General features: G+C 44.4%; 1 protein-coding gene across 1 annotated transcript in view; it reads left to right on the forward strand.

Annotated features, from left to right (window-relative positions):
• Positions 1 to 11,350: 11,350 nt before the first annotated feature.
• Positions 11,351 to 25,057, forward strand: part of LOC121866042 (mothers against decapentaplegic homolog 6-like) — a 31,303-nt gene continuing 17,596 nt past the window's right edge. The window contains exons 1-3 of the mRNA XM_042365661.1: positions 11,351 to 11,371; positions 12,308 to 12,359; positions 13,437 to 13,529. Coding sequence (XP_042221595.1) covers positions 11,351 to 11,371; positions 12,308 to 12,359; positions 13,437 to 13,529 — 166 coding nt within the window. The remainder of the gene's footprint in view (positions 11,372 to 12,307; positions 12,360 to 13,436; positions 13,530 to 25,057) is intronic.

The raw sequence follows: 25,057 nt of genomic DNA on the forward strand, positions 1-25,057 counted from the left end.
GATAGTACCTGTCATTAAAATGGTGGTAGTAGTAATAGCGGTGGTGGTAGTAGTAGCTGCAGTAATAATAATGAAAGTAACAGTAGTAACTGAAGTAGTAATAACAATATCAACATAGTGGGAACAGTAATGATGATAAAATAATTTGGTTAATGTTTGTAATAAAAATATTGTGTAGTAATGGTAGTGGAAGTATAGTAGTAATAAAGAAGTACTTGTTACATCTACAATAAGAAAACCTGTCAAAACAAAGTAGACAGAAACAATAGCACACTATCATTAACACCGAGAGCAGCATTAGCAGCCTCCTCATGACACGCAAGCGGATGAGCGTGACGGACAAGAGAAGAAGACAGGAGCGTGGCGTCAGGGTGGGAGAGATAGAGAGGGGTCGGGTCGCGGGGGTCCTGGCGGAGCTACAGCCAGTATCATCCACGTCGTAGCTCCGAGAGATGAAGTCAGCAGTCCCCGGTCATCACAGCCACCGCGCGCACGCCCCCACCTCACCCCTACTCTTCCTCTCTCTCTCTCTCTCTCTCTCTGTCTCTCTCTCTCTAAACATACACACACTCGCTCACTCACTCACTCGCACGCACGCACACAAGGAAGCATTGCCCACCTTACTGTGGTGTTGTCAGCACGCGGACGGACGCTGAGCGGGGTCTTACCTCAAGCTCTGTGGCAAGGTCATTTGTGGTCTCGACTAGCTTGGTGACGCACGCCACGGATGCTCGCTTCAACCTGTGTTACCACCATATTACTTATGGGTAAAAATATCTCGACATATATGAAAAGTTAAACTTTTTTTTAAGACTCTTGTAATTCTTTGAGACATTGGAGGAAACAGTGAACTTGAGAGTAATGGCAACAGAAGACAGAACAACCAGCAGGTTGAGTTGCGTTGTGGATAAAGCTCAGCATTTCCCGCGTTTCCGGAAAATCTCTTAACTTACTTTTAAGGAGACACATGTCAGGAAAAATCAAATTGTGTAATTGCTCGTGTGTTTTGTGCTCTGGTATTAAGTGTTTGATATATTGGTGTAGAGATAGCTGAAAGGTGAGGGCGGAAGTGCAGGATGGCGTAGGAGAAGAGTCAGTCCACGTGGTTGAGTGGTCACTGGGTCTCCACCCCATACACACACACAACACCCGCTCCTGTGTCAACCCTCATCCTTCACCTCGGCTGACACACACTCACCACTGTGCCACTTTTAACCTTTGAAATTGTAAAACAAAACAAAAAGGAACTCAATTACTCAAGGAGCTTGCATGTCAACGTTTACAACCTACTGTATCTTGTGTCAGTTTGGACGTTTGGTGGAAGGTTTATTTTTGCCGAGTTTAGCCTACGCGTTTACGTATCCCGTTTTCTGTACCGATGCCTTAGTGTGTGTCTGTCAGTGCTAAGCTTAAGGTGGTAAAGAATGTATTTGCAGTGGCCATGGTTTCAAGATGTTTATAATAGCCCCTTACCAAGGTCACAGCAGCTATTTTGAGGACAAACTTCATGACGTCCAAGATGGCTAAGCAAGCCAAATTATTTTCGTCGTTTTTTATCCCACCATTTGAGGCAAGATTTTTACCCACTTGTCGATGTGGGTCGAGGTAGTGAGTAAGCAGATAGAGCTGTCACTCACTCCTGGCAGCCAAGTTGGTCCCACATGACTGGCGAGAAGTGCTCACCTCCCCTCCTCCCAAGTAATGCGTTTAAGTTTCTGTGGCACTGGCGCCGAGGGAGGCGTCCACTGCGTCTGTTGGGCTGAGGGGGGGTGGGGGTGGTTTTGGGCGTATCTGTCGTGTGTGTGTGAGAGAATTTGGATGGTGGGTTGGTTACGCTAGCTAGGGCCGAGCATATTTGGAGGTGGTGAGGATGTGTGTACTTTTGCCATTCGGTATCTGAGGGACAGGTTTGTAATGATTGATTTGTCCCGATATATTTGGTAACTATTTTGAAACACACACAGAACCTTCAGATATAATTTCCTTGAAAACTAGAATATATTACAGAGATCCTTGTAAGGTGCCTCTTGACTGAAATTTAAATGTCTCTGGTCGAAGTGGTAGGTGAGATTTGGAAATGTATTCCTTATCTAAGGAGTTCACTGGTGTCTGAATTCTCAAGCCATCATTTACGTGTCGACACACCTGTGCTGTGTTGGACCCGCCACCCCACTTTCCCATCGTCAACTTCCTGCACACCTTCCCTAGACCACCCGGGCGTGCGGGAGAGGCGGATGTGGGGGGCGCCTATCTGGTAATCTGACATCGGTATCAGTTCTGACCTACGGCGACAATACCTTCTCTTGTTCCTAGTAAATCCTCAGCTTCCCCCACCCCTCCCCCACTCCCTGCGCCTTGATCTTTCCTGATCCTCCCAATCCCTCTCTCCCTTGTCCCCTCCTAAGCCCCGTTTCTCCTCACTCCTCCCCCCCCCCTCTTCCTCCCCGCCCTCCCGCAGAGTGACGTGTGTGTGTGCCGCTCTTTGTCGCTCTCCCGACGAAGGCATCCGGGTGATGTCCAGGTATTGTTCCTGTGTTTGTTGACATTGCCGGCCAATTTGGGTGTAATGTTTGGCCCGGTGGCAGTCTCAGGTTGCCCCGGGGATGAGAGTCGTGTCTGTGGTCCAAGTGGCTCTCGCTACCCCACTTATCAGTCTAGCAAGAGTATCTGAACTCCTCCACTTGCCGTCTCAGGAGAAGTTCCTTTTAAAAAGATGGAATGTAGGTTTATTGGGTGAGGGTAGAAGGTAGGAGTTAGGAAGTAGGATGTCTATTAAGTGGGATGTACAGTAGCTAAAACTATCTGTGCATACTTTGTGGGAAACTAATATGATAACATAGACGATAAATTTTGGTATATGATGGCTGTCACGAGTCACGTAAAATTTCGAAGCATATCGACCCCCCACCAGCACAGATAGTTGTTTTAGCTACTGTACGTAGTAGTGAATGATATAACAAAGGTACTCAAACTATCCAACCAGGAGCGAACTCGTAACAATGGTTTTAAATTAGACAAATTTAAATTTAGGTGCGAGATAGGCAAACATTGGTTTGGAAATAGAGTTGTGGATGAGTGGAACAAGTTACCAAACATCATCATTGACTCGAATGCGCTGAATAGCTTCAAACTTAGGTTGGATGGGACTGTCCAGTATGGGCCAATGGGCCCGCTACAGTTTCCTCCATTCTTATATTCTCATATTAAATAGGAGTAAGGTGTAGGAGGTTGTGGGTTTTATGTATTAGTAGTTTGTTTTGACTGTAATAAACATAAATAATGAAGGGGGAGGGGTAGCGTGGTGTTTGCTGTGAGGGAAGAAGGGAGGGCGTGGGCGTTAAATGGGTGGAGAGGGTTATGGATAATCTGTCTGGCGTCATCTCATGGGCGACAGTGGTTACGATCTGTTTGTATACTGTACATGTTAACGTTATTTGTTTGTTTACATCTGTCTCAGTTTCCGTCGTTAGTACTTTGTCGTATAATGTTTCAGAGCGCACAACACACACACACATATTCTCTGTAACAACAATATCATTTTCACCACTATAACACAACAATAATCCCACCACCACCACCACGACAACAACAATAATAATCCCACTACCACCATCACCGCCGCAACAACACCATCACCACTCTATACTCCAGTCAGTGAGCGGTGGGGGTGAGGGAGGTCATCATCATGTGGCGGGGTACTTGGCCTTCGCTCTAGGCCAGTGTGGCGCCGCGCCTTACCTGCACCTCCTCCAGACTACACTGTTGTGGCTGCCCCGGAGCCCGCCTGCCACCCCTCCTCCCCCTTCTTCTTCTTTCTCTCTCCAGAAAATGTTTTATGTTGAAAAAATTGATAGAACTAAAGCGGAAATTATTTTCCCATTTTCAGGTAACATGACCAAATCTTATTTAACTCATCGTCGATTTTTAGGTCTTTTTCATGTTATTATTTTCCTAATTATTGGCCATTTGCTCCTTCCTCAGTTTTCAGTACAATTTCACCCTGATGTTGATCCTGTAACTAGGTCGTTTCAATTACTCTCATTGCCACTATGACCTAATAATCTAATCTGACCTTACCTAAGTGTTAGATGAATTCTACAGTTGAGGTTTTGCTTGTGTGAGTTGTTTTAAAGGTACCGAGTCTTTTAGGTTCACCTGAAAATTTGGTTCCCTTGCTCATTAGTTTACAGTACACATTACGATTGTTAACCATCCTAACCCTAACCTAGTCTAATGTAATCAACCATAGCCTTATCTAACTTAAAACTTAACTGATCTAACTTAACCTAATCTAACTCCCAAGTAGCGTTAAGGTGTTAAGAGTGAAAGTCCATTTACGTGAAGGATTATTTTTCACTAAGTTTTAGATGACGTGTTACTGAATAATAATAATAATAATCGTGAAAATAATAACAATGAACCTGTCCCCAGAGGTTACATTGGAGAAGTTGTTAATACTTTTCTGAAGTTGTACAGTATATGTTTCGGTTGTTTGGCTTATAAGGTATCGTGTTTGTTTTATCATAATTCACTCACAAATTGATTCTCATTGGTCCATGTGATGTTAAATGCAGCTGTTATGTTCTTATCGATACTCGTACCCGAAACGTCTTATTGGCACCAGGTCCAGGTGATTCGTTTAACTGGGCGTTATAATTTGAGAAATGGAAAAAAAAGATTGATTTATTACATTCGTTACAGTGCATTTTTTCTATTTGTGACGATACAGTAATTATAAACTGTGGTTAAAAAAGTCCGTATACAGTAAGCCAGTCACCTTGTTTTTAAGAGGGAATTGTGAATTCACTGTTGATTATCATTATCAGTACCTGGATGATCCAAGCGGTTGGTTCCTAACTAATGTTAGGTTGCAGATCAGCAGATCACTTGGGGGACCCTCAGCCTACTGAACCATTATCCGTGGGATATTATTATATTATTAAGACAGGAGCTCCATATGAACAATAATTTTATATTCGATTCTTTTAGGGGAACCAATAATAGGTTGGTAGTGCTTGGTGGGGGGTGCGGTTGGCTCGCCCGTGTCGAAATAGTTATGCGGAAGCACTTGAGAAGCGAAGTGGACTCAAGATGTTATGAAATGGAAACGGATCCCGCCATAAGGAAGTTGTGTTGTCTGGATGGGTGGCAAGAAAGGCGGGGGTCAAGGGTTAGGACCTACTTCCCGAACAGGACACAGTGTGTTCGCGGGGCAAATTATATACATACTAAAAAAAAAAAAATTGTGTTGGTACCTGAATGTGAGGCACAAAGAAGCGGAGAGAAAAAGATACAGATTTATTTGGAACTGAGAGATAGGATAAATCTACCAAGCGAAAAAGAGACAAACAACCGGACCACACCAAGATAGAGGAAGGAGCGTTGGGTGGGTTGAGGGGGTGGGGCGGATTAGGGTACACCTCCGGGGCCTCAATAAATACGTCAGGGGGATAATGAAGCGAGAGTATCAGAGGAGAGCTTAACCCCAGATAAGCGGTAGTGGAGCTAGTGATGCGTCACTCCTGTCAGCCCTGCCATCACGGCGCCAGTGATAACGCCTCCCCTCCTCCCCCACCTGCACTAGCATGTCTCCCGACAGTTGTACCTAGCACGACCGACTAGCTACAGTTGCCTGTAGCGTGTCCCCGGCTCCCAACAGCTGCTTGTAACGTATCCCCGGCTCCCTACAGCTGCTTATAGCGTCCCCGGCTCCCAACAGTTGCTTGAAGAGTGTACCCTGCTCCCTACAGCTGCTTGTAACGTTCCTAGCTCCCAACAGCTGCAAGTAGCACGCTACTGACTTTTTACGCGTTGTTACAGTTACACGTAGCTTCAACTGAATTAAGCATGTCTCCTGTTGGTCATAGCTGCACGTAGCGTTTCCTCGGCTAGCGACAGCTGCAGCGGCAGGTCCCGGAAGGGGATGAGTGAGTGGCGTGGGCAAGGGTAGCCTAGCTGCCTAGGTGGTCAGGTAGTGGGCAGGCGGCGGCACGTGGCGACGACAGGGCGCCTCAGATAACCTACACCACCCGTGGGAACAACATTGTCTACGTGGTGCCCACAGCTCACTCGTGTTTACCTTCAAACAAAACATTTATCCCATTTCATGGTAGTCTTTACCCTGGTACAGCACCACCACCCTACCCACCCAGTCCTGTTCTCACTGTGTAAATCCCCCCAGGGTGAGAATTATGAGGCAGGGCGGGGAAAATGGGAGCAGGTGGTGCGCGGGGCAGAGGCTGGGTTATCGGGGGTGACGGCCGGTATGTGTACGCCTCTCCCCACCGACTGACTCCCGGCCCGAGGTCGGACAACTGGCGCCCAACTCTGCCCCGCAGCCCACCCCCAGTCGGCGCCTGTACTCGCTCTGGGCTCACCGTGTGGGCTCTTAGTCTGTCTGTTGGCCAACCGGGGTCAGTGGGAGGCCCTTCGCCTTGGGTCACTTACTGGCTGCCAACACCGAGCTGGAGCAGTTGGCTGGTGGTGTTTGTGTAGATCGGTTGAACGGTTCCCCGCAAAGAACTCGACCTGCGGTTAGTTGGTTTTATCTCTTCCTGAGCTGAGACAGTGGTGTAACTCGGAAATACATAGCCAGTGAATACAGGTTTTGGATGTCAAGTTGTGGTTTATGATATCGTGGGAAATTACTGTGTTATACCTCTTGCAGGGAGTATATAAGAGGAAGAGTTCAGTGGAATCAAGTGCAGTGCATTGTTGACAACTTTGACAGTCGGGCTGTGTTGTGCATCGACGTCAGAAAATGAGCTTGACTTATTGAGAGAAAATTATCATACACGAACAAGGTTAAAATATAAAATTGTGGATAGTTAAAAGGGATTCCCGACTTCAAGATTGTAAATAGAGAGATTTTAGAGTGTGGGTAAGCGTGACACAGTGAAAACGAAGGACGTGTGGAGGTCGAGGCGGCGCTGGGCACAAGCAGCCGCCATGGAAATCTTTGACTGCGTCGACTGTTTCCAGAGCAGACCAAGGCTCCGGGTCCGGCAGCCCCGGCCACCCAGTGGTAAGTATCTCCTCCTGACCTCTTCATTGTTGTTGTTAACCAGCTCACCAGTGGGGGCACCCTGCTCCACTAGCCAGGTACTGGGGAGGTTAATTTTCTTGCAGGTAACCTATTTGTTAATATTCCTTGTACATTGGGATATAAAGTTTAATGTGGTACATTTTAGTATGCGCTTTAATGTATGTTGTTTACAGTATCCTGCATTACACCACGTAAATAGAATGACAATCAAACACACCAGGAAGACTTGTGTGGTGAGATGTTGCTTTAATGATGTCATTCTTCACATTCAGAGTTTTCTTAGAGGGTAAAAGAAAATCATTTATGTACATAGTGTAGTTTTTATTATAAATTTGCATTCATTTATTTATATTTTTTTGCGAAGGAGGAATAAAATAATTAAATATTATTGGCAAAGTTGTGACTTGTGAGTGAATTATTGGATCAAGCAGACGTTGATGATAAAAAGTTTGATGATGGGGAGGATGTAAAAGGGAATAAACATAAATAACGACAAGTATGTAAGGGTAAAAGTGAGATGATTGAGAGAGTTGCACCGTGAAGGGGGTAACGCCAGAGTACTTGTTAATATGGAGTACATGTGGTGATGCAGTGCGTGTGTATGTATTCCTGATTCACCTGACACCCTCACCTACACCCTCCCTTATCCCTCTTACCTTCACTCGCCCCATACCCTCCCCTACCCCCCGTGCCTTCACGCATCCCCCCTCTCCTCCCACTCACCCACTCTTCCCCTCTTGCATACTCTTACACTCTCTTTTCTCCCATCCCCCACCTTACTCACCCACACCCTCTTGTCCCCCATCCCCCCACCTTACTCTTCCACTCTCTCTTCCCCCATCCCCACCTTGCTCACCCCACACTCTCTTGTCCCCCCCATCCCCACACCGACACCACCCACACCCTCTTGTCCCCCCATCCCCCCACCTTACTCACCCACACTCTCTTGTCCCCATCCCCCCACCCTTACTCACCCCACACCTCTTGTCCCCCCCATCCCCCCACCTTACTCACCCACCTCTCTTCCCCCATCCCCACCTTACTCCACCACACACTCTCTTGTCCCCCCCATCCCCACCCGACACCACCCACCCTCTTGTCCCCCCATCCCCCACCTTGCCTCACCCACACTCTCTTGTCCCCCCATCCCCCCACCTTACTCACCCACACTCTCTTGTCCCCCATCCCCCACCTTACTCACCACTCTCTCTTCCCCCATCCCCTGTACTCACCCACACACTCTCTTGTCCCCCCCCCATCCCCCCACCTTACTCACCCCACACCCTCTTGTCCCCATCCCCCCACCTTACTCACCCCACTCTCTTGTCCCCTGACCCTTGACACACCACCCCACCTCTTGTCCCCATCCCCCACCTTACTCACCCACACCCTCTTTCCCGTCCCCCATCCCCCACCTTACTCACCCACACTCTCTTGTCCCCATACACCTTACTCACCACACTCTTGTCCCCCATCCCCCCCACCTTACTCACCCACACTCTCTTGTCCCCATCCCCATACTCCACCCACCTCTCTTCCCCCATCCCCCACCGACACCACCACACCCTCTTGTCCCCATCCCCCACCTTGCTCCTCCACCCTCTTGTCCCCCCATCCCCCACCTTACTCACCCACTCTTGTCTACTTACACCACCCACACTCTCTTGTCCCTGTCCCCACCTTACTCACCCACACCCTCTTGTCCCCCATCCCCACCTTACTCCTGCCCACACTCTCTTGTCCCCCCATCCCCCCACCTTACTCACCCACCTCTCTTGTCCCCCATCCCCACCTTACTCCTTACACTCTTTTCCCCATCACTTACTCCACCCCACACTCTCTTGTCCCCCCATCCCCCCCACCTTACTCACTCGTCCCCCATCCCCCACCTTACTCACCCCACACTCTCTTGTTCCCCATCCCCCACCTTACTCACCCACACTCTTGTCCCCCCATCCACCCACCTTACTCACCCCACACTCTTGTCCCCCCCATCCCCCCACCTTACTCACCCACACTCTCTCTCTTATTCCCATCCTCCCCCTTACTCACCCACACTCTCTTGTCCCCCCCATCCCCCCACCTTACTCACCCACACTCTCTTGTCCCCCCACATCCCCACATACTCACCCACACTCTCCTTGTCCCCCATCCCCCCACCTTGCCTCACCCCACACACTCTCTTGTCCCCCATCCCCCACCTTCCTCTCTTGTCCTCCTCACCTTACTCACCCATACTCTCTTGTCCCCATCCCCCCACCTTACTCACCCACACTCTCTGTCCCCATCCCCACCTTACTCACCTCTTGTCCCCCATCCCCCACCTTACTCCCCACACTCTCTTGTGCCATCCCCACCTTACTCACCCCACACTCTCTTGTCCCCCATCCCCCTTACTCACCCCCTCTTGTCCCCCATCCCCCCCTGCCTCACACCTCCCTCTTGTCCCCCCCATCCCCCACCTTAGTCACCCATACTCTCTTGTCCCCCCATCCCCCACGTTACTCTCTTGTCCACATCCCCCCCACCCTTACTCACCCCACACTCTCTTGTCCCCATGCCTTACTCACCCCCTCCTCTTGTCCCCCCATCCCCCCCTTACTCACCCACACTCTCTTGTCCCCCCCATCCCCCACCTTACTCACCCACACACTCTCTTGTCCCCCATCTATACTCACCCTCTCTTGTCCCCCATCCCCCACCTTGTCACCCACACTCTCTTGTCCCCATCCCCCACCTTACTCACACATACTCTCTTGTCCCCCATCCCCCGTTACTCACCCCACACACTCTCTTGTCCCCATCCCCCCTTACTCACCCACCTCTCTTGTCCCCCACCCCCTTACTCACACACTCTCTTGTCCCCTGTCCCCCACCTTACTCACCCACTCTCTTGTCCCCCCATCCCCACCTTGCCTCACCCCACTCTCTTGTGTCCCCCATCCCCCACCTTACTCACCCCTCTCTTGTCCCCCCATCCCCCCTTACTCACCCACACTCTCTTGTCCCCCCATCCCCCCTGCCTCACCCCACACTCTTGTCCCCATCCTGCTTACTCACCCACACTCTCTTGTCCCCCATCCCCACATACTCACCCCACACTCTCTTGTCCCCCCATCCCCCACCTTACTCACCCTGCCTACTTCCTCCCTGAAGTGCTCCATTGGCAGCATCTCTCCCACCGATATTTTTTATTCCCCAACAAAATCTGCAGTGAAAAAAGTCATAACCTAACCTAACCTGCTTAGCTTAGGATAAGGGTATGGTTAAGGTAATGTTTAAGTCATGATTACGTTAACGTTTGGTTAGAGATTGATTTTACGATTTGTTTAGTAGAACAAGAGATAGTTTACAATATAACTGTGTGCATTTTTAATAGTGGTTATGTTTAGAGTTATGCTATTGCATTTTCCTCCTTGAAATTCTGTTGAGAAAAATGTCGCCTGTCCATACACCCACACTTTCTCCGCCACCCACCCACGTCAATACCCACTTCCCTGTCGTTGCTGTTACTTTTATAATTTTGACTACTCCTCGTTACTACTTTCCTGTCACTGCTACCTCCTACTTAGTGCTATTTCTTTGCCATCGGTATTTCCCTGTCACTTTTACTTCCCTGCCTTCCCCCTCCGAGCAGGGCTGGGCGGGTGTGCGCGTCACGGGCCAGGGGTCAGTGGGACGTTATAGAGTCGTATCGGGTGACTGAGGTCAAAAACTTGTCCCTCCCCACCCTTCCCTCCTCCCCCCCCACTCCCCTTCCTCCCTCTCTCCCCCCTCCCTCCCTAGCGCCTCTGTATACTCTACTGCCGCCACATGGGTACTGCTACCCATGTCATTGCCTAACCGCATTGGTAACACTGCATGCCACCACCATTGCCGAGAGAGAAATCTGTGTCTTTTTCTTTTTTATTTAAGCGGCAAATTCACATTTTCCGTCACATTGGTACCGCTGCGACCGTCACGATCGAGAGGTTGGTAACACTGCAGCCTTCTGCTTGACAGCAAGCTGGTAACATTCGCCCCACACTTTATTTAAGCTTGGTCGCAATCCTTCAATTATATCATTTAAGTGAGACTATTCCTATCCTTTTCACCCCTCCACCACTCTAGTTGTCAGGCTGCTCCCGTACGGTTGACTTGTTATAATACATTTGGCAACACGATCATTCAAGCTTTATATTCCGTGTGGTAACCGAACCCTCTTTACGGCTTTATTACTCGGTCTAGTCAGATGATATTTGATGGTGTGTTTTTTATGTCTGAAGGTGAAGTGCCAAGGAGGGTACTGGTCTCTATACTGTAAAGATGTCGGATGGCGAAAATAAGGTACAAGTTAAATAGCAAGGCCACGGTGTAGTGTTGCTAGGTGACGTAATCTCTTTCACATGTTTTGCCAGCCTTTGGGGGAGTACAAAAAAATCCATAAGTCGGGCATTGGAGTTTTCGACGTGATTTTTTTTTATCAGCCTGGCGTGGGGTTGCTTTGTTCTCGTTGAGAGCGAACGACCTTAAACTGTGACCACACAACCATTGGGCTTGTTTGCTTTGGTGATTGCGCGATTTATTTCGATTCGAGCGCATGTTTCCATTATCTGTGACTGGTTATTTGTGAATTTTGACGAGTGTTGTTATTTTTGCAACGAACTTGTTTAAAGATGTTTTGTGTCTTTGCCATGACAGATATAACCAACGGCTGCTCTTAGTGTTCATCTCCCAAGATTGGCGGGTCATCAGGGATAGAGCCAAGATTAAATACTGTGCAGTTTACGGCCAGGTTAAGATTATTAGTAGGAAAAATGATGTTCATTGAAAGGCTTGGGAATGGACCTAACACTCAAATCTCGCTAAGACGAATTTAAACATTACTTTTCACTTTGACCCATTGGTAGAACGACTTAAGTGGGGTTATTGAACTATTCTCTGTGCCAATTGTTTTGTGTAATGTTTACATTTTGTTAGTAATTGTGCAAAGTTTGGCCTTGAAGAGGTAAGTGTGGGCTCAAGTTAAATATTGGAATACCTGGGATACCAAGCCTCAAGTAGCGGAGAGATAGCCTCGCCACCTTTGTTTACACTACTGGAATTGGCGCCTATGTCAGTTTCCAGGTATAATCAATATTACAGATAAAAATGGGAACGTATTTTTTTACACGTAAAATAAACCAAGAATATCGTAGCAGGTAGTCAGTGAATTGTCGTGTAAATTATTTTTTATTTTACAATGTTGTAATTTTTTAGTGGCATGTATTGTTTCTTCTTTAGATCCCCGCCTCCGCATATACTAGATTCAACGTAGAACTCCTTAGACCAGAAGGTAAGTGAGTACAGTACACGTTGCCACCCACTGTCATGTCGTGCTTTTGTTTATAGCCAGAACCATCAAGTAAGATTGCGTTACTGTATCTGGAAGTGAGAAAAGTAAACCACATTAATACATATCGTCAGCTTTGATAGGTTTTGTTAGTTACAGTTTTGTTGTTTGATCTACTTACGATGTGCTGGCTTGAACAGAAGTCGTCGAACAGTTTGTTCGATCAATTTTTTTGTTTTGCAGGGTCTTTTCTGAGATTGGTGAGTGGATGTTGTGTTAAATGATGTTTTATAGTGCATATCATTATTCGAATTTTTTTTACATCCTAATTTTGGTTTGTTTTTGCACTTGAGTAAATTATCATAATTGTGTTTAATACATAAATTGTATAGTAATAGGTTTTAATCTAGCTTATAAGATATATTATAAACAGGCTACATGATTTATGTAAGTGAGGTTCTTAAGTACATTCCAAGTAGAGTGCTAATAAAGGTCAGGCTATGAAACAAGTGTGATATATGAAGACTTAGGTGAATACTGTGCAACAGGTGCGGAAATGTGTTCCTCCACCCCCTGTGGTAACCTGTCTCCAAACGGCACCGTCGCAGTAGTACTTTATGAATGAATGGAACGACGGACATTATTGGTGGATAGGTTTGCTATAGAGGTACAGTATATGTCATATAGGTTTGCCGTTTGGAAACGGTTGCAAGAGGGGTGTAGAAACATTTCACCAACTGTAGAATTATTATATTTTAATTAAGTGATTAATGTGATTTTTTTTAACAATCTATCATCAGTTAGAAAAGGATAATAATGGTGTTATTTCATGAAATATTCCACTACTAAGAAAACTCAGGAAGTTAGTTTGGTGAACTTACTCCTCCGGAGAAGTGTGTAATATTCAGTCGTAATACTTCATACCGAACCTAGGAAACTGTTAGGTAAGGTTAATACACAGTAATATAAAACTGTGTGATAATACTTTGTACTGAAATTTAGGAAAGTGTAAGGTAAGAGGACTATGTAACATTGTAGTAAAGGTTACTAACTGGGCCATTGTTGGGTTGGTTCTGTCAGATGCGGCGCCGAGCGAAGAAGTGGAGTGTTTGGTGGAGTCGCAGGAGACTGGAGGAACTCATCAGTACGCCACCTACTCCACCCACGGGACTGGTGAGTACACACTCAATACCTTTCCAAAATATAGGAGTCGACTGTACAAGCACCCCCTCCCCTCCCCCTGGTGCACAGCGACTCTGGGTGCCCATTTTTTGACGACAATTAAGATGTGCTAACCGACCCTAACCAAGGTGATCTAATTTAATCAGCCTAAATAATATAAAAAAGTAATGTGATGAGGATCAAACTCACCATGAATATATAATGAGAATTGCCAGTAGGAGGGATTGGTTAAGTGAGGAAAATGTAGCGTGGTCGCCTGTGTCAATAAGAATTTGGTCTTGGGAGATTTTCTAAACACAAGACTAAGTATATCTTATTTATTATATACTTAATAAACACGGTTAACTACTTCTCACGGGAAACATGCATAAGATCAATGCTGTGTCGTTACTGGAGAACAGATTACACTGGTTATGACCGACAATTTACCCCTAAACTTAAAACATCAAATAGGTTGCACTTCCCACTAGTTCCCTCCAGGACCATGACACTACACTGGATCAGACTTATTTGTACCCAGTGGGAGACCCAGCAAAATGGGGGCCTCAGGACCTGCTCTTGTTACTGCTCGCAGTAGGGCAGTGTGAATTGGTTTCTCAGTCACGGGCCCCGTACCGCCACAAATATGAAGGCAAGAAATGATTATCCCTTTGTGTGACGATCTGTGGCCCATTACGATGATATGTCCTAAGTTACTGTAGGCCCATAAATTGTGTACTCACTAGTTACTGATATATGTGTATTGTTTCTGTGGCTTGAACAGCATGGTCTGACAGAAAGTCATTATGGTAAACACAAACACTACTGTAATTTAATCTAAATTCAGATGGAGGATTGTACAGTTTGGTTAAAGCTCATAAGTGCGTTTTTTGCATACCGTATAAAATAGACTCAGTAATTCAGGATAGTGGAGGAGAAATGATCATTTCCTCTTTACATCAGTCAGATGTCCATTTAGTCAATGTCCAGGGTGAATCGCCGTCGTTGCTTATATGTCTGCACCTCGGTCATTATTTATTGGTGTAATACAGTTCTTTACCTTTGTTATCATTACTACTATTAAAATAAATAAATAAATATATATATATATATATATATATATATATATATATATATATATATATATATATAATCAACGACCTCACCAGCCAGGACTCGAACCCTCGACCTACTGTGTGGAACCAGGGAATGCTACTGACCATGCCACAATTATAAGATTATATGTTCAAAGTCCGCGAGTTATTTGGACTAAAAATGATATATATATATATATATATATATATATATATATATATATATATATATATATATATATATATATATATATATAAAACATCTTAACGTGTAATAACGAAGTCTGCTTATTCGAGACAAATCCAGGAAGTGTAAGGTATTTAATTTTACTGTTAAGATGCCACAAATTCGCCAAAATGCCGTAAATATCCTAAATATTTCCGGAGGTCCGGAGGAGGTGAGGTGAGGGGGGGAATGTCATTGCCCCGCTAGTCTAGTTCCGCGTCCTTGGTCTCCCACCAGTTGGTGCTTATACCCACTTGTCTTTGAATATAGACTTCCACCGTACCTTATCTTTGCTGTCACATGAAAATAAAAATGCTTACCACACTGAACACGAAACTTTAGCGCTAAAGTTTACACTATAAAGTTTTCGGGACATTGATCTATATGAACTTGATACTCGCAGGGACTGAAGAGTTGGGGGATACCTACTTGTCAGTTGTGGCCAGGGATCGCCGAAACTGTCTCATTGTGGGGTATCCTTCCAGTGGCAGATAGCCTCACTCTATTTTTCCCTCTGTGCAATTACATTCCCACGTGGGGGTTGCTAATATATATATAAATATTCAAATGGTAAATTTTAAGTAGATGAATCTTAAGCCGTATAGCCTGGTGGTTAAAGTTGGCAAAGCATGATGGGTCTCTGCGGGGAACTAACTCATCCTTACGTAACTGTGAAATACGACTGAAAGCAGTGTACCTTCACGACAGGTTTTAAACTCTGGAACGAGCATATGCTCAGAACCTGCGCAGTTTAGTTTTGGACAAGTTTTTCGCACGATCCCATGACCTGCGCGTCATAAATGGGTGGCATTGTAGATACTGATGGCTGTTCCTGGTTTACTAAGCTCAGCTCAGGATTCTTCAATTCCAAAACATAGGGGGGGTGGGGGTCAGGTGGTGCCCTTGACCGTCGTATTAAGCGGAAGGTCACGAGAGGTGCCCCTTGAACCGGCCTCCCTACGACAGACGTCAGGGAAACCCTTGGAGAGTGAGCACCGCTTTCGAAGATAATGTTGTTGCAACTTGTTCGCTTACTCTGTTTTCCTTATTTCATTACGTATTAGCCAGTATTCGAATGTTGTCAGCTCATTACACGTCGGAGGTAGATAAGGGTAGGGTGAGGGGAAGGGGTGCTGTGGGGGTTGGCTAGGTGAGCTGGGGTGAGGGCGCGCGTCAGCTGAACGAACACTTTCAGACACTATCACCAACGCCGCCAAAGATGACCACTACCGCCGCCTTCTTGTGGCGTTTTGGGTATCGTTCCGCTGAATACTTTCGCAGGATTTTAACGCTTGGAGAGAACTTTTAATACTTCCGTTTTCACATGAAAATATAAGCGTCAAAATCCAACAAAAAGTTGGTATGGTGGATTATATTTGGGAAGACATTTTAATTGTGGTAAACGGGAGTGTTTGATACTAAGCGGAGATGAGGTGGAGCCAGGGCGTCGTGGAGTCTGCCCGCCCACGCACACATGCGCCAAGTCACATACACCAAAATACGCTGTCTCTGTCTTACATTATTGCCTAATGCACCTTAATACAATGTGGCTTTAGGTCAGGTCTCGAAGGGGGAGAATGAATGGCCCTTCAGCTCACAGATGGAGCGCCTGTCTTGCCCTTGACTGTCTAACCTTATCACTGCGCGCCCTGGTCATCACCTAAGCTTGTTAATGTAAACACAAGCGTATCTCGTTTACGATAACTGTAAATACATTTTGCAAGTGTAAACAAAACGTTCAGCACGATGACGAGTAACCCCGTCTCGGATATAAACATTTATCTTATTGTCCGTGAACACGACCTGGTTAGTTTGAAATTGACGTCACACACTCATTTACAAATGCAGTCCCCATAACTGTCCTCTTCACCGCGTCACGTCGTTGTGCTGAATGGATTAAGAAGTAGGAGTCCTGGATTTTTTCATCGAATTCAAGAGGATATCTCATCTTACAGGCTGTCATCTTATTCAATATACAATGTTGTGTTGTGGTTTCTGTGGGATCCGGAGAAAAGTCCCCCAGACTAAAGCCCCCTGGACAAAACCCCCTCAGTTAAAGTGCATAATAGGTTTGGTTAGGCATTGTAGTCTTATAATTTAATAAATGTAATATTTTACATGTCAGAGAAGTGTTCATAAGCTGTAAATAATAAGAATAAAAATAATAATTACATTTTTGTAGTATTATTTGTTCTATGGGGGATTTTGTCCTGTACTGTTTATGTAGCGTTTTTACGAACCTGTAATTAGTCAGGGTACTCTAGGGTAAACAACACCGTGGCAACAACACGGTCATCCGAATCGTCACCGCCATTACCACCAGTAAATCCATTAGCGGTGGCGTTTGCAGCACTTGTGCCACTATCGTCACCAACAGCTACTTTCTTCCTTGGCATCGTTGCCACTATCATTCTAATTTGTTCCACTTGAATGTCACTGATTCACTTGTCTTCCCTTTCTAAACTATCATCGTGAATCACTTTCTCTCAATAATTATCACTAACTTTCTTACCTGTCTTTATTACGATCACTTCCCCCGTCATAACGATCCTAATTATCACCATCCACGTCCTCTTCTTTAATTAGCCCCTTCTTCCCTCCCAACATCTTGTTGACTTCGCCCATCCTCCATATAATGTACTATCTCCATCATCCCTTTCAACCTTCCCCAGCATATCACCACCTCCTGCATACTTCTACCTCCCCCTTCTATTACAACACCACCACCACCAACAACTCCTGCTCCTGCAGCACCATTACCTTCGCCTCCTCCAGTACCACCACCTCCTCCACCATTGCCAGTACCACCAACCCCACACCATCACCTCCTCCTCACCTTCATCATCATCATCATCATGGTGGCGAGGAGGGGCATTAATATCATGTGAGACGCCCCCGGACCAAGTGTGGGGCAGGTCTCACTGGCGCCTGCTTGCCTTTGTTACGAGGCGCCGCGAAGGAACAAGCTAAATATACCAAAATCCTTTATCTTCAGCTCACTTAAGACCCGTCCTGCCCCCCGTTCCCACAAGCAAGCCTCTTGTTGCATTAGCTGTTTTAAGGGGAACACAGAGCCTCGGTGTTCCTTATTTTATGTAGATGACTTTGTTTTGGAATCTGGAGGAGACATGTATGTGATTTTCTATCGGAGTGCGTGGCTTTTTTATGGATTACACACACACACACACACCAGGACGTTTAGGACGTTTAGGATGAGGTGCTCCGAGTTGTGGAGACAGTAAACCTTACGTCGAAGTCATCCATATATATATATATATATATATATATATATATATATATATATATATATATATATATATATATATATATATATATATATATATATATATATATATATATATATATAATTTTTTATTTTTTCATATTCATTTTTTAGGATTTTATAAATACATTAGAACAGTACCTGAATTTGAACCCACCAAGAACACTGTCGTCTCGAGTTTTGCGTCACATCTGGAGAACACTCATTAACAGTATTGTTTAACGGTAGTACCAGCCAATTAGACTCTTGGAAGCATTTGGTCCAGCATCCAATCACGGCCCTCCGGTAGACGTACCTTGACCAATCCGGTTGAGAAGTGGAACAGTAGCCGGGACGAAGGTTGCTAGACGTACATATCCTTGATCTTGCAGCCCCACTTAGATTCTTTAACCTGGAAATATCCGCATTCTCCAGTAGATGGTTTATTTGTCTTTTCTCAAGGCTGGCGGCACCTCCACCTTTATTAAGAGGGTGTGAGGAGGATCCTGGGAATCCGTTGAATTATGAATGAACTACTTTTTTGTCTATTCCGAAAAGCAGCGGGGCTCTGGCTCTGTCTGGTCAGTAACAGTAGTATACTGTAGTTGTGCTCCTGAATGACTTCAAGTGGGTGTTTTCAGAAACGTCCAGCTCAGAACCGATCGCTTGTTGAGGATACAGTACTCTTCTACACACGAATATCTTTCTCCATCAGTTGAAATATTCGTGGTCAAGGCCTTGGGTTTCTATCAGACCGCATCTTCTTCATATAGATAAATTTGACTAAAATAGGCCCATAGAGTTAGATTTTGAAATCTGTGGTGTCTATTGTAGAGGAAGTGTGCCCTTTTGATATGACTAGTCTTACGGCTACATTTTAAATTGTTCTTGATAGAGTGATGAGGTAATTTACTTTTTTGGCGGTGTTCTGGCAGTCCAGATCATGAGTGACAATGGGGTTAGGCTATATGACGCAGGTTTCCGGATGCCTTGGACATGTACACCTAATTGATAGGTAGTTCGCTATGCTCTAACGGCTGAAGTAATTACTAAGTACCAGGGAATTAAAGTGGAGAAACTGGCATCCACTTATGAATAGAACGGTTAATTAATCGTATTCTTTTCAGGAAAAGAAACCGGATCATTCAGGGGTTGGGTAAAGGAGTTTGCGTTGGAAATTCAAGAACATACAGTGTGAACACGGTCTGTATAGGATCTTTATATAGACCTTGCGTGTGATGAAGTCGAGGCTAACTTATACGAACACAGAAAGGACAGACCCGAAAAGTGACGGAGGAGAGTGTAGTATCAGGAAGATGTCGGGAAGAGGTGGCAGGAGGCCGATACTCAGTGAGAGATGTGTGGAGGAATACATAGATCAAGATATTTGTAGCTTAGAAGAGGCAACAGGTTACTGGGAAACCTAGTATTGGATTTCAGTACAAGGCTAGGCTATCACAACTGGTACCACGACTAGACAATCTATCACGGCTGGTAGTGATGGTAGCACACGCCTGGGGTCCGAGTGTAAGGTGTCACATCACATACTGACCAGGATGTAGTGTCTGTCCTTACAAAAAGCGTGCCACGCTTCACTACCTAGTCGCCACGCATTGCAATCTTCATTTGTTTCACGAGGGGGGGGGGAATTGTTTGTCCGGTCACTTTGTTTCCTTTCCGTGCACGCGACAGCTCCCCCTCTCTCTCTCTCTCTCTCTCTCTCATTATCCTTTACGGAAGAGGATGGCTCTTACATTTATTATTTCCTCTTTCCATTTCTCACTTATTTCTCTCTCTTCTCTTTCCTCCGTGCTCTCTTAAATCACTCTTTTATTTTCCTCGCGATTCCGCATCTCGGCTTTGGAATGTCTTTCCCTCTTGCCAAGGTAATATAGTTGTCATATTCGTGATGTACATCTTGGCGGCCCCTACCCCTCCTGCCCCCCCCTCTTCCCTTACCATCGTCCCTTACCTCCCCATCCCTTCCCTTACCACCGTCTCCCACCTCTCCCTTCTTCTCCCCCCAGCGACCTCCGAGTAATATAAGGTCCCTTCCTTTACCTATTTCGCTTCAAGGCCAGACCACCAATCCTATATAATATACCCGAGTTTTATTTTATGCATTAAGGACCCGAATCTCTTGGCTTATGACTAAAACAAAGTAGAGTTGTTCCTTAGTACTAAACTTTTCAAGGTAAATTGAAATGCATTTAACCCATACTTTCACCTTTTCTCGTATGCAGACTCGGCTAAGTGTCTTTGATGAAACTGTCGCAGGGAAAAGTGATGAGGAGTGTATCAATTATAAGCTCTTAAATGCAACAGTGAAACACATGATAGTCCGGAAAGTGTTGGTGTTAGCGATGGCAGGTGCCTTCTGAAGGTATGCAGCAAACTGTCAGTTTCTAATAAGTAGGGCGAGGTAAAGAGCTGCAGTAAACGATTGAGTGGAGGTGACTGGAGGCATTTAGTACAGTGCTACTGTGACTGGTTTAAGGCCAAGATCTAAGACCTTGTGGTGAAGAGTTGTGGTAAAATTTGAAGTTCCAGTGACTTGAGTCCCAAAGTCATGCCTCGGGCGTCTTGGCAAATGGTCAAGCATGGATAATATGGTGTAAGTGGGTGGGCACAAGTCCTCTGGGGAACTGGCCCATTTGGCCATATTAAGGGTCATGTAGGGCAGCCCCCAAGGGCATTCCTCAAGTGGGTCTGTGTTGTCCCTAAGGACCGTGTCATAAGGGCGTGCCGGAGCCGATGACGAGGCAGAGCTACTGGTGTAGTTCTACGTTGGAGATGAAAAAAGTTGGATGCATGTTTAAGATTCTAACTATCTGAGTCAGTGGACTCTTCAGTACCGATTAGATTATTCTAAATTAAAGAAAGACAACTGATGTGTTGGTAACGAGTTTGATGTTTGACATGTGAAAAAGTCAGTTAACTTCCTCTAGTAAAGTTTAAAATATATCAACACAGAAGTAAGACTCGACTTCTTTTTTTTAGGGGGGGGGTAATTTTCAACTACTGTTCTCATATTCCAGCAAAAGCTTATCGAGCTGAACACAACTTGAAGAGATATGCTATACTTGTTGAATTAGGTGATAGAGAAATATGTGATGGCCAAGATGGAAACAATAACTACTAAGGGATTTATTAGAGACAATTGCAACTAAGAGACAATTATGTGTTAGTGTGATCCGACCTGGTGGATACTGTATGCCTGTAACTGAAAACAGGTGACACCGTTCGTTGAGGAGGAGGAAGAGGTCCTTCTGTGTGAAGGTGTTTCCGGTAGTGGCAGGTGACAGGAGATGCCGCAACATCATTGTCACCGTGCCAGGCAGTGGCACAGTCACTCGTCACAGGCCAGCCACATGTTCTTCCCAGAAAGTGCTTGGACTCGCCCTCTAGTTAGATGACTCTTTGCGTCAGGGTGGTCACGTAGCCCATTGAACCTTCAGTCAAGACGGACAGCGATGTGTCTAAAAACGACGATTTATATCATGTATTTTAACACTGTTTTATTGATCCTTTTGGTGAGGCTTTGAGTATATTACTGTTTGTATAAAGAACTTGACTGATGACTTGAAGAATCCTCGCACAGTGTGAGTGACGGGTGAAGGAGCTACATGCCAGAAGGTTACTGCACCCAGCTAGCACCAGGACCAAGCAACGTGTATGACTTCTCTAATATTTTTTGTTCTTCTTTATTCTCCCTGCCATTTGTCAGCTTACCCAGTCGAGCTAGATATATATTTACCTCGTGTGTGTGCACCACCACGACACCCACGGCAGCTTCTCAGTGATAATTCTCGCAATTTGATAATGTTAGAGACTGATGGGCAAAGATGTGGTGGGAAAGGTTGTCATTACTTTAACTCTTCAAAGAGATGGGGATACTGCAAGGGAATATGTACAAGAAAACAAGTCATGTTACACCCCTCTAGCGTTGCGTTTCGAAACCCACGACGAAGTTTTCCTTTTGTTAACTGCTACAATTTAAAAACAAAAAAGAATAACAAACAGCCAAATAAAACCCACGTAAAATAAAATTGCTGTGAAACTAGACTCACTTTCGTACCCATTACTGAAGAGGATGTCTGTGGGTATCGAACCTGTATTGTTTGTTGTACTATAAGTGTCTTTTTATTGTGGGGGTTTAATTTCCCAAGTTGATAATCATGTTGTGATATTTTTCCATAGACATTTGAGTTGACAAGACATGCTCATCTCTATCTGATCTAGTCGCGGGAGTAAGAGAACGTTGTGGAAGTTTACCTACTGTAATAAGTTTCATCATCCTCCGTCATGGCATATCTTTATTCATATACATTCATCCCAGCAGCAATAACACAAATTAAGTTGAGTATTCTCGAGGACTTTTCATTGTGAAGTTAATGGCGCTCTTTGGAGGATGGCAATGTTATGGTCTCTAAGAATTAACAAATGGTGTCCACATCAGAGTCAGATGTCAGCTAGACTCACTAACACTAGCGGGTAAAACAGGATCTGATTATGTTCCCCGAAAGGAGGGTATTTAGTCGTTGCATTGTCCATCTGCCCGTCTGTCTTGCATATAGTGTCAGCTCAGCCTTGGAATCAATGAAGGAATGTTGACGACATTTCACAAAAAAAAAGATAATGCCAATAAGACGGTGTGTGACGAGGAAGGTTATGAAAGTCTGAAAAAATGGCACGGGGAAAAATAGTACAGGGAAGATGGTACAGGAAAAATGGCACAGGGAAAAATATTAGAGGAAAAATATTACAGGAAAAAATGGCACAGGGGAAATTGTACAGGAAAAATGCCACAAGGGAAAATGTTACAGAAAAAATGGCGTAAGAAAAAAAAGAAGGAAAAATGGCACACCTATCAACTAGGAAAAAGAATGCCACAAGATATAATTATTATTGTTTCTGAAGGTCAGTAGACTTGAAGACTCTTCTGGGTATATAATGATTCTTTTTTACATATTTGTTAGTAGGTTATCAAGTTAAACATTTACGCAATAATGCAAAATACACAATAATGCAAAATACACAATACTGATTACATTGGATATGCAGTTTAACAATAAGGTAATACAAAGTTTCAAAGGCATTATTTAGTGTTCGGGCCATGTACGGTCAGATTAAGGGCACCTGATTAACCAATGACTATGTTTTCGTGTCCGCAGGGGTCATTTCCATGCTGGCCCTGTAATTTCGGCGCCGACACAACTCATGTCCCTTGTGAAATCAAATAACCAAATTGCGCCGTCTTGGATCCGCCACTGTTGTGATTTACAGTATTTGTTTAATATGATCTAAATACAATTATAAAAGGTGAAACACAACACGTCAAAGAAAATCCTCCCCAGAGTGTCCACAGCATCAGGTGAAAGTAAAATGAACTCTAAATGAACCTGAGCACTTAATGAACTCTGGAATATTGTGCTGTATTTGTTTGCTGACTTTGGCCAGTTCTGTATGACGTTCATTATTATGGTATGTTATGCTCCGGTATAATAGTTACTTATTTATAATGCTTGTGTTAATATACTCCTGTATAATATTTAAAATATTTATTTTTTATATCTTTTAATAGAACAAATGTAATATTTTGCATGTACCAGGGGGGGAGTGCCAATTTTTCATAATTTGAAAGTTGTGCCATATTTTCCTACATTTATTAGGAATATAATGTCAAAAGTGGGTGTTTTTTTTAATGTGAGGTGAAGAATTCCCCGTTTCACCACTTTCCTCATTCTATAGTTTCACGCGAGCTATTTGCTTCTGGAGACGAAGGTTCAGGGTCACCACACAGTTGGTCGGTGCCATCTCCTTGGTGGTCGCGTCACACCGTCGCCAACACATTATCCTTAGCATGGTACCTTCCCCCCTCCCCCTCACTTGTAAGTGTGTCAACAAGTCCAACTATAATTAGGCAGTCTAACCTTGACTGATATCTTGTGATACCAAACAACATGGTTACGGAAATAGTCCATGGTTTTCCTGGCACCATTCCTTGGATATTAGTGTTATGATATTTTCAGGTGATTGTATATGATTGTTTGGGCTGGTGGTAATCTTGGTGTTGACATGAAAATAAGGTGCAGATTCACGAGGCTTCCTACCTGGCGGGCCCTCGAGTTGTGTATCACTGGAGTTTGACCTTGATGCTGTCTCAACCAGACACCCCGGGTGTAACACACAACCAAGGCTACGATGAATCACATCTTTTACTCAAAAGCTTACATATTAGCAGTACTGCTCAAATCTCACCGAGTCTCTCCTAACATATTGTTGTTTCCAAGATTAATTTGTTTTAAGATAATATATAGCCGGATTCGTTTATGGGTAATGCAGAAAATAAGGCCAATTGTTGTGTATATTTGTTCTGGTTCTTTAGCAGTAATTATATTGGTCCCGTTAATTGACACGCGTTTTGAGGATACCGTGAAAAATATTGATGTATGAGATAGACGGTTCGTTACTAGGGCCCTGGACACACATTAGGAAAGGGTTGCAAAATGATTAACTGGGAGGACAGGAAATTAATAGTTAAAAGAAAGAACAAGAGGTGAAATATGAGCGAGCAAGAAATTAAAGAATATTTGAGGGAAGGAGAAAGTGCAATGTACGAGGGCCAAAGATATTTATCGAGGGGCAATAGATAAAATATATGAGACACGATATAGAAGATAAATGAGCATATATATATATATATATATATATATATATATATATATATATATATATATATATATATATATATATATATATATATATATATATATATATATATATATATATGTGTGTATAAAAAGGGAAACAACAGAGCACCGTTGTTTCCTTTTCCTGTGATTTTATCAAGATTTATCTTATCCACGTTTTCATTGTGGATCTACATGATATATATATATATATATATATATATATATATATATATATATATATATATATATATATATATATATAT

Source organism: Homarus americanus, unplaced genomic scaffold (assembly GCF_018991925.1).
Source record: "Homarus americanus isolate GMGI-L3 unplaced genomic scaffold, GMGI_Hamer_2.0 scaffold51859, whole genome shotgun sequence".
Classification (NCBI taxonomy): domain Eukaryota; kingdom Metazoa; phylum Arthropoda; class Malacostraca; order Decapoda; family Nephropidae; genus Homarus; species Homarus americanus.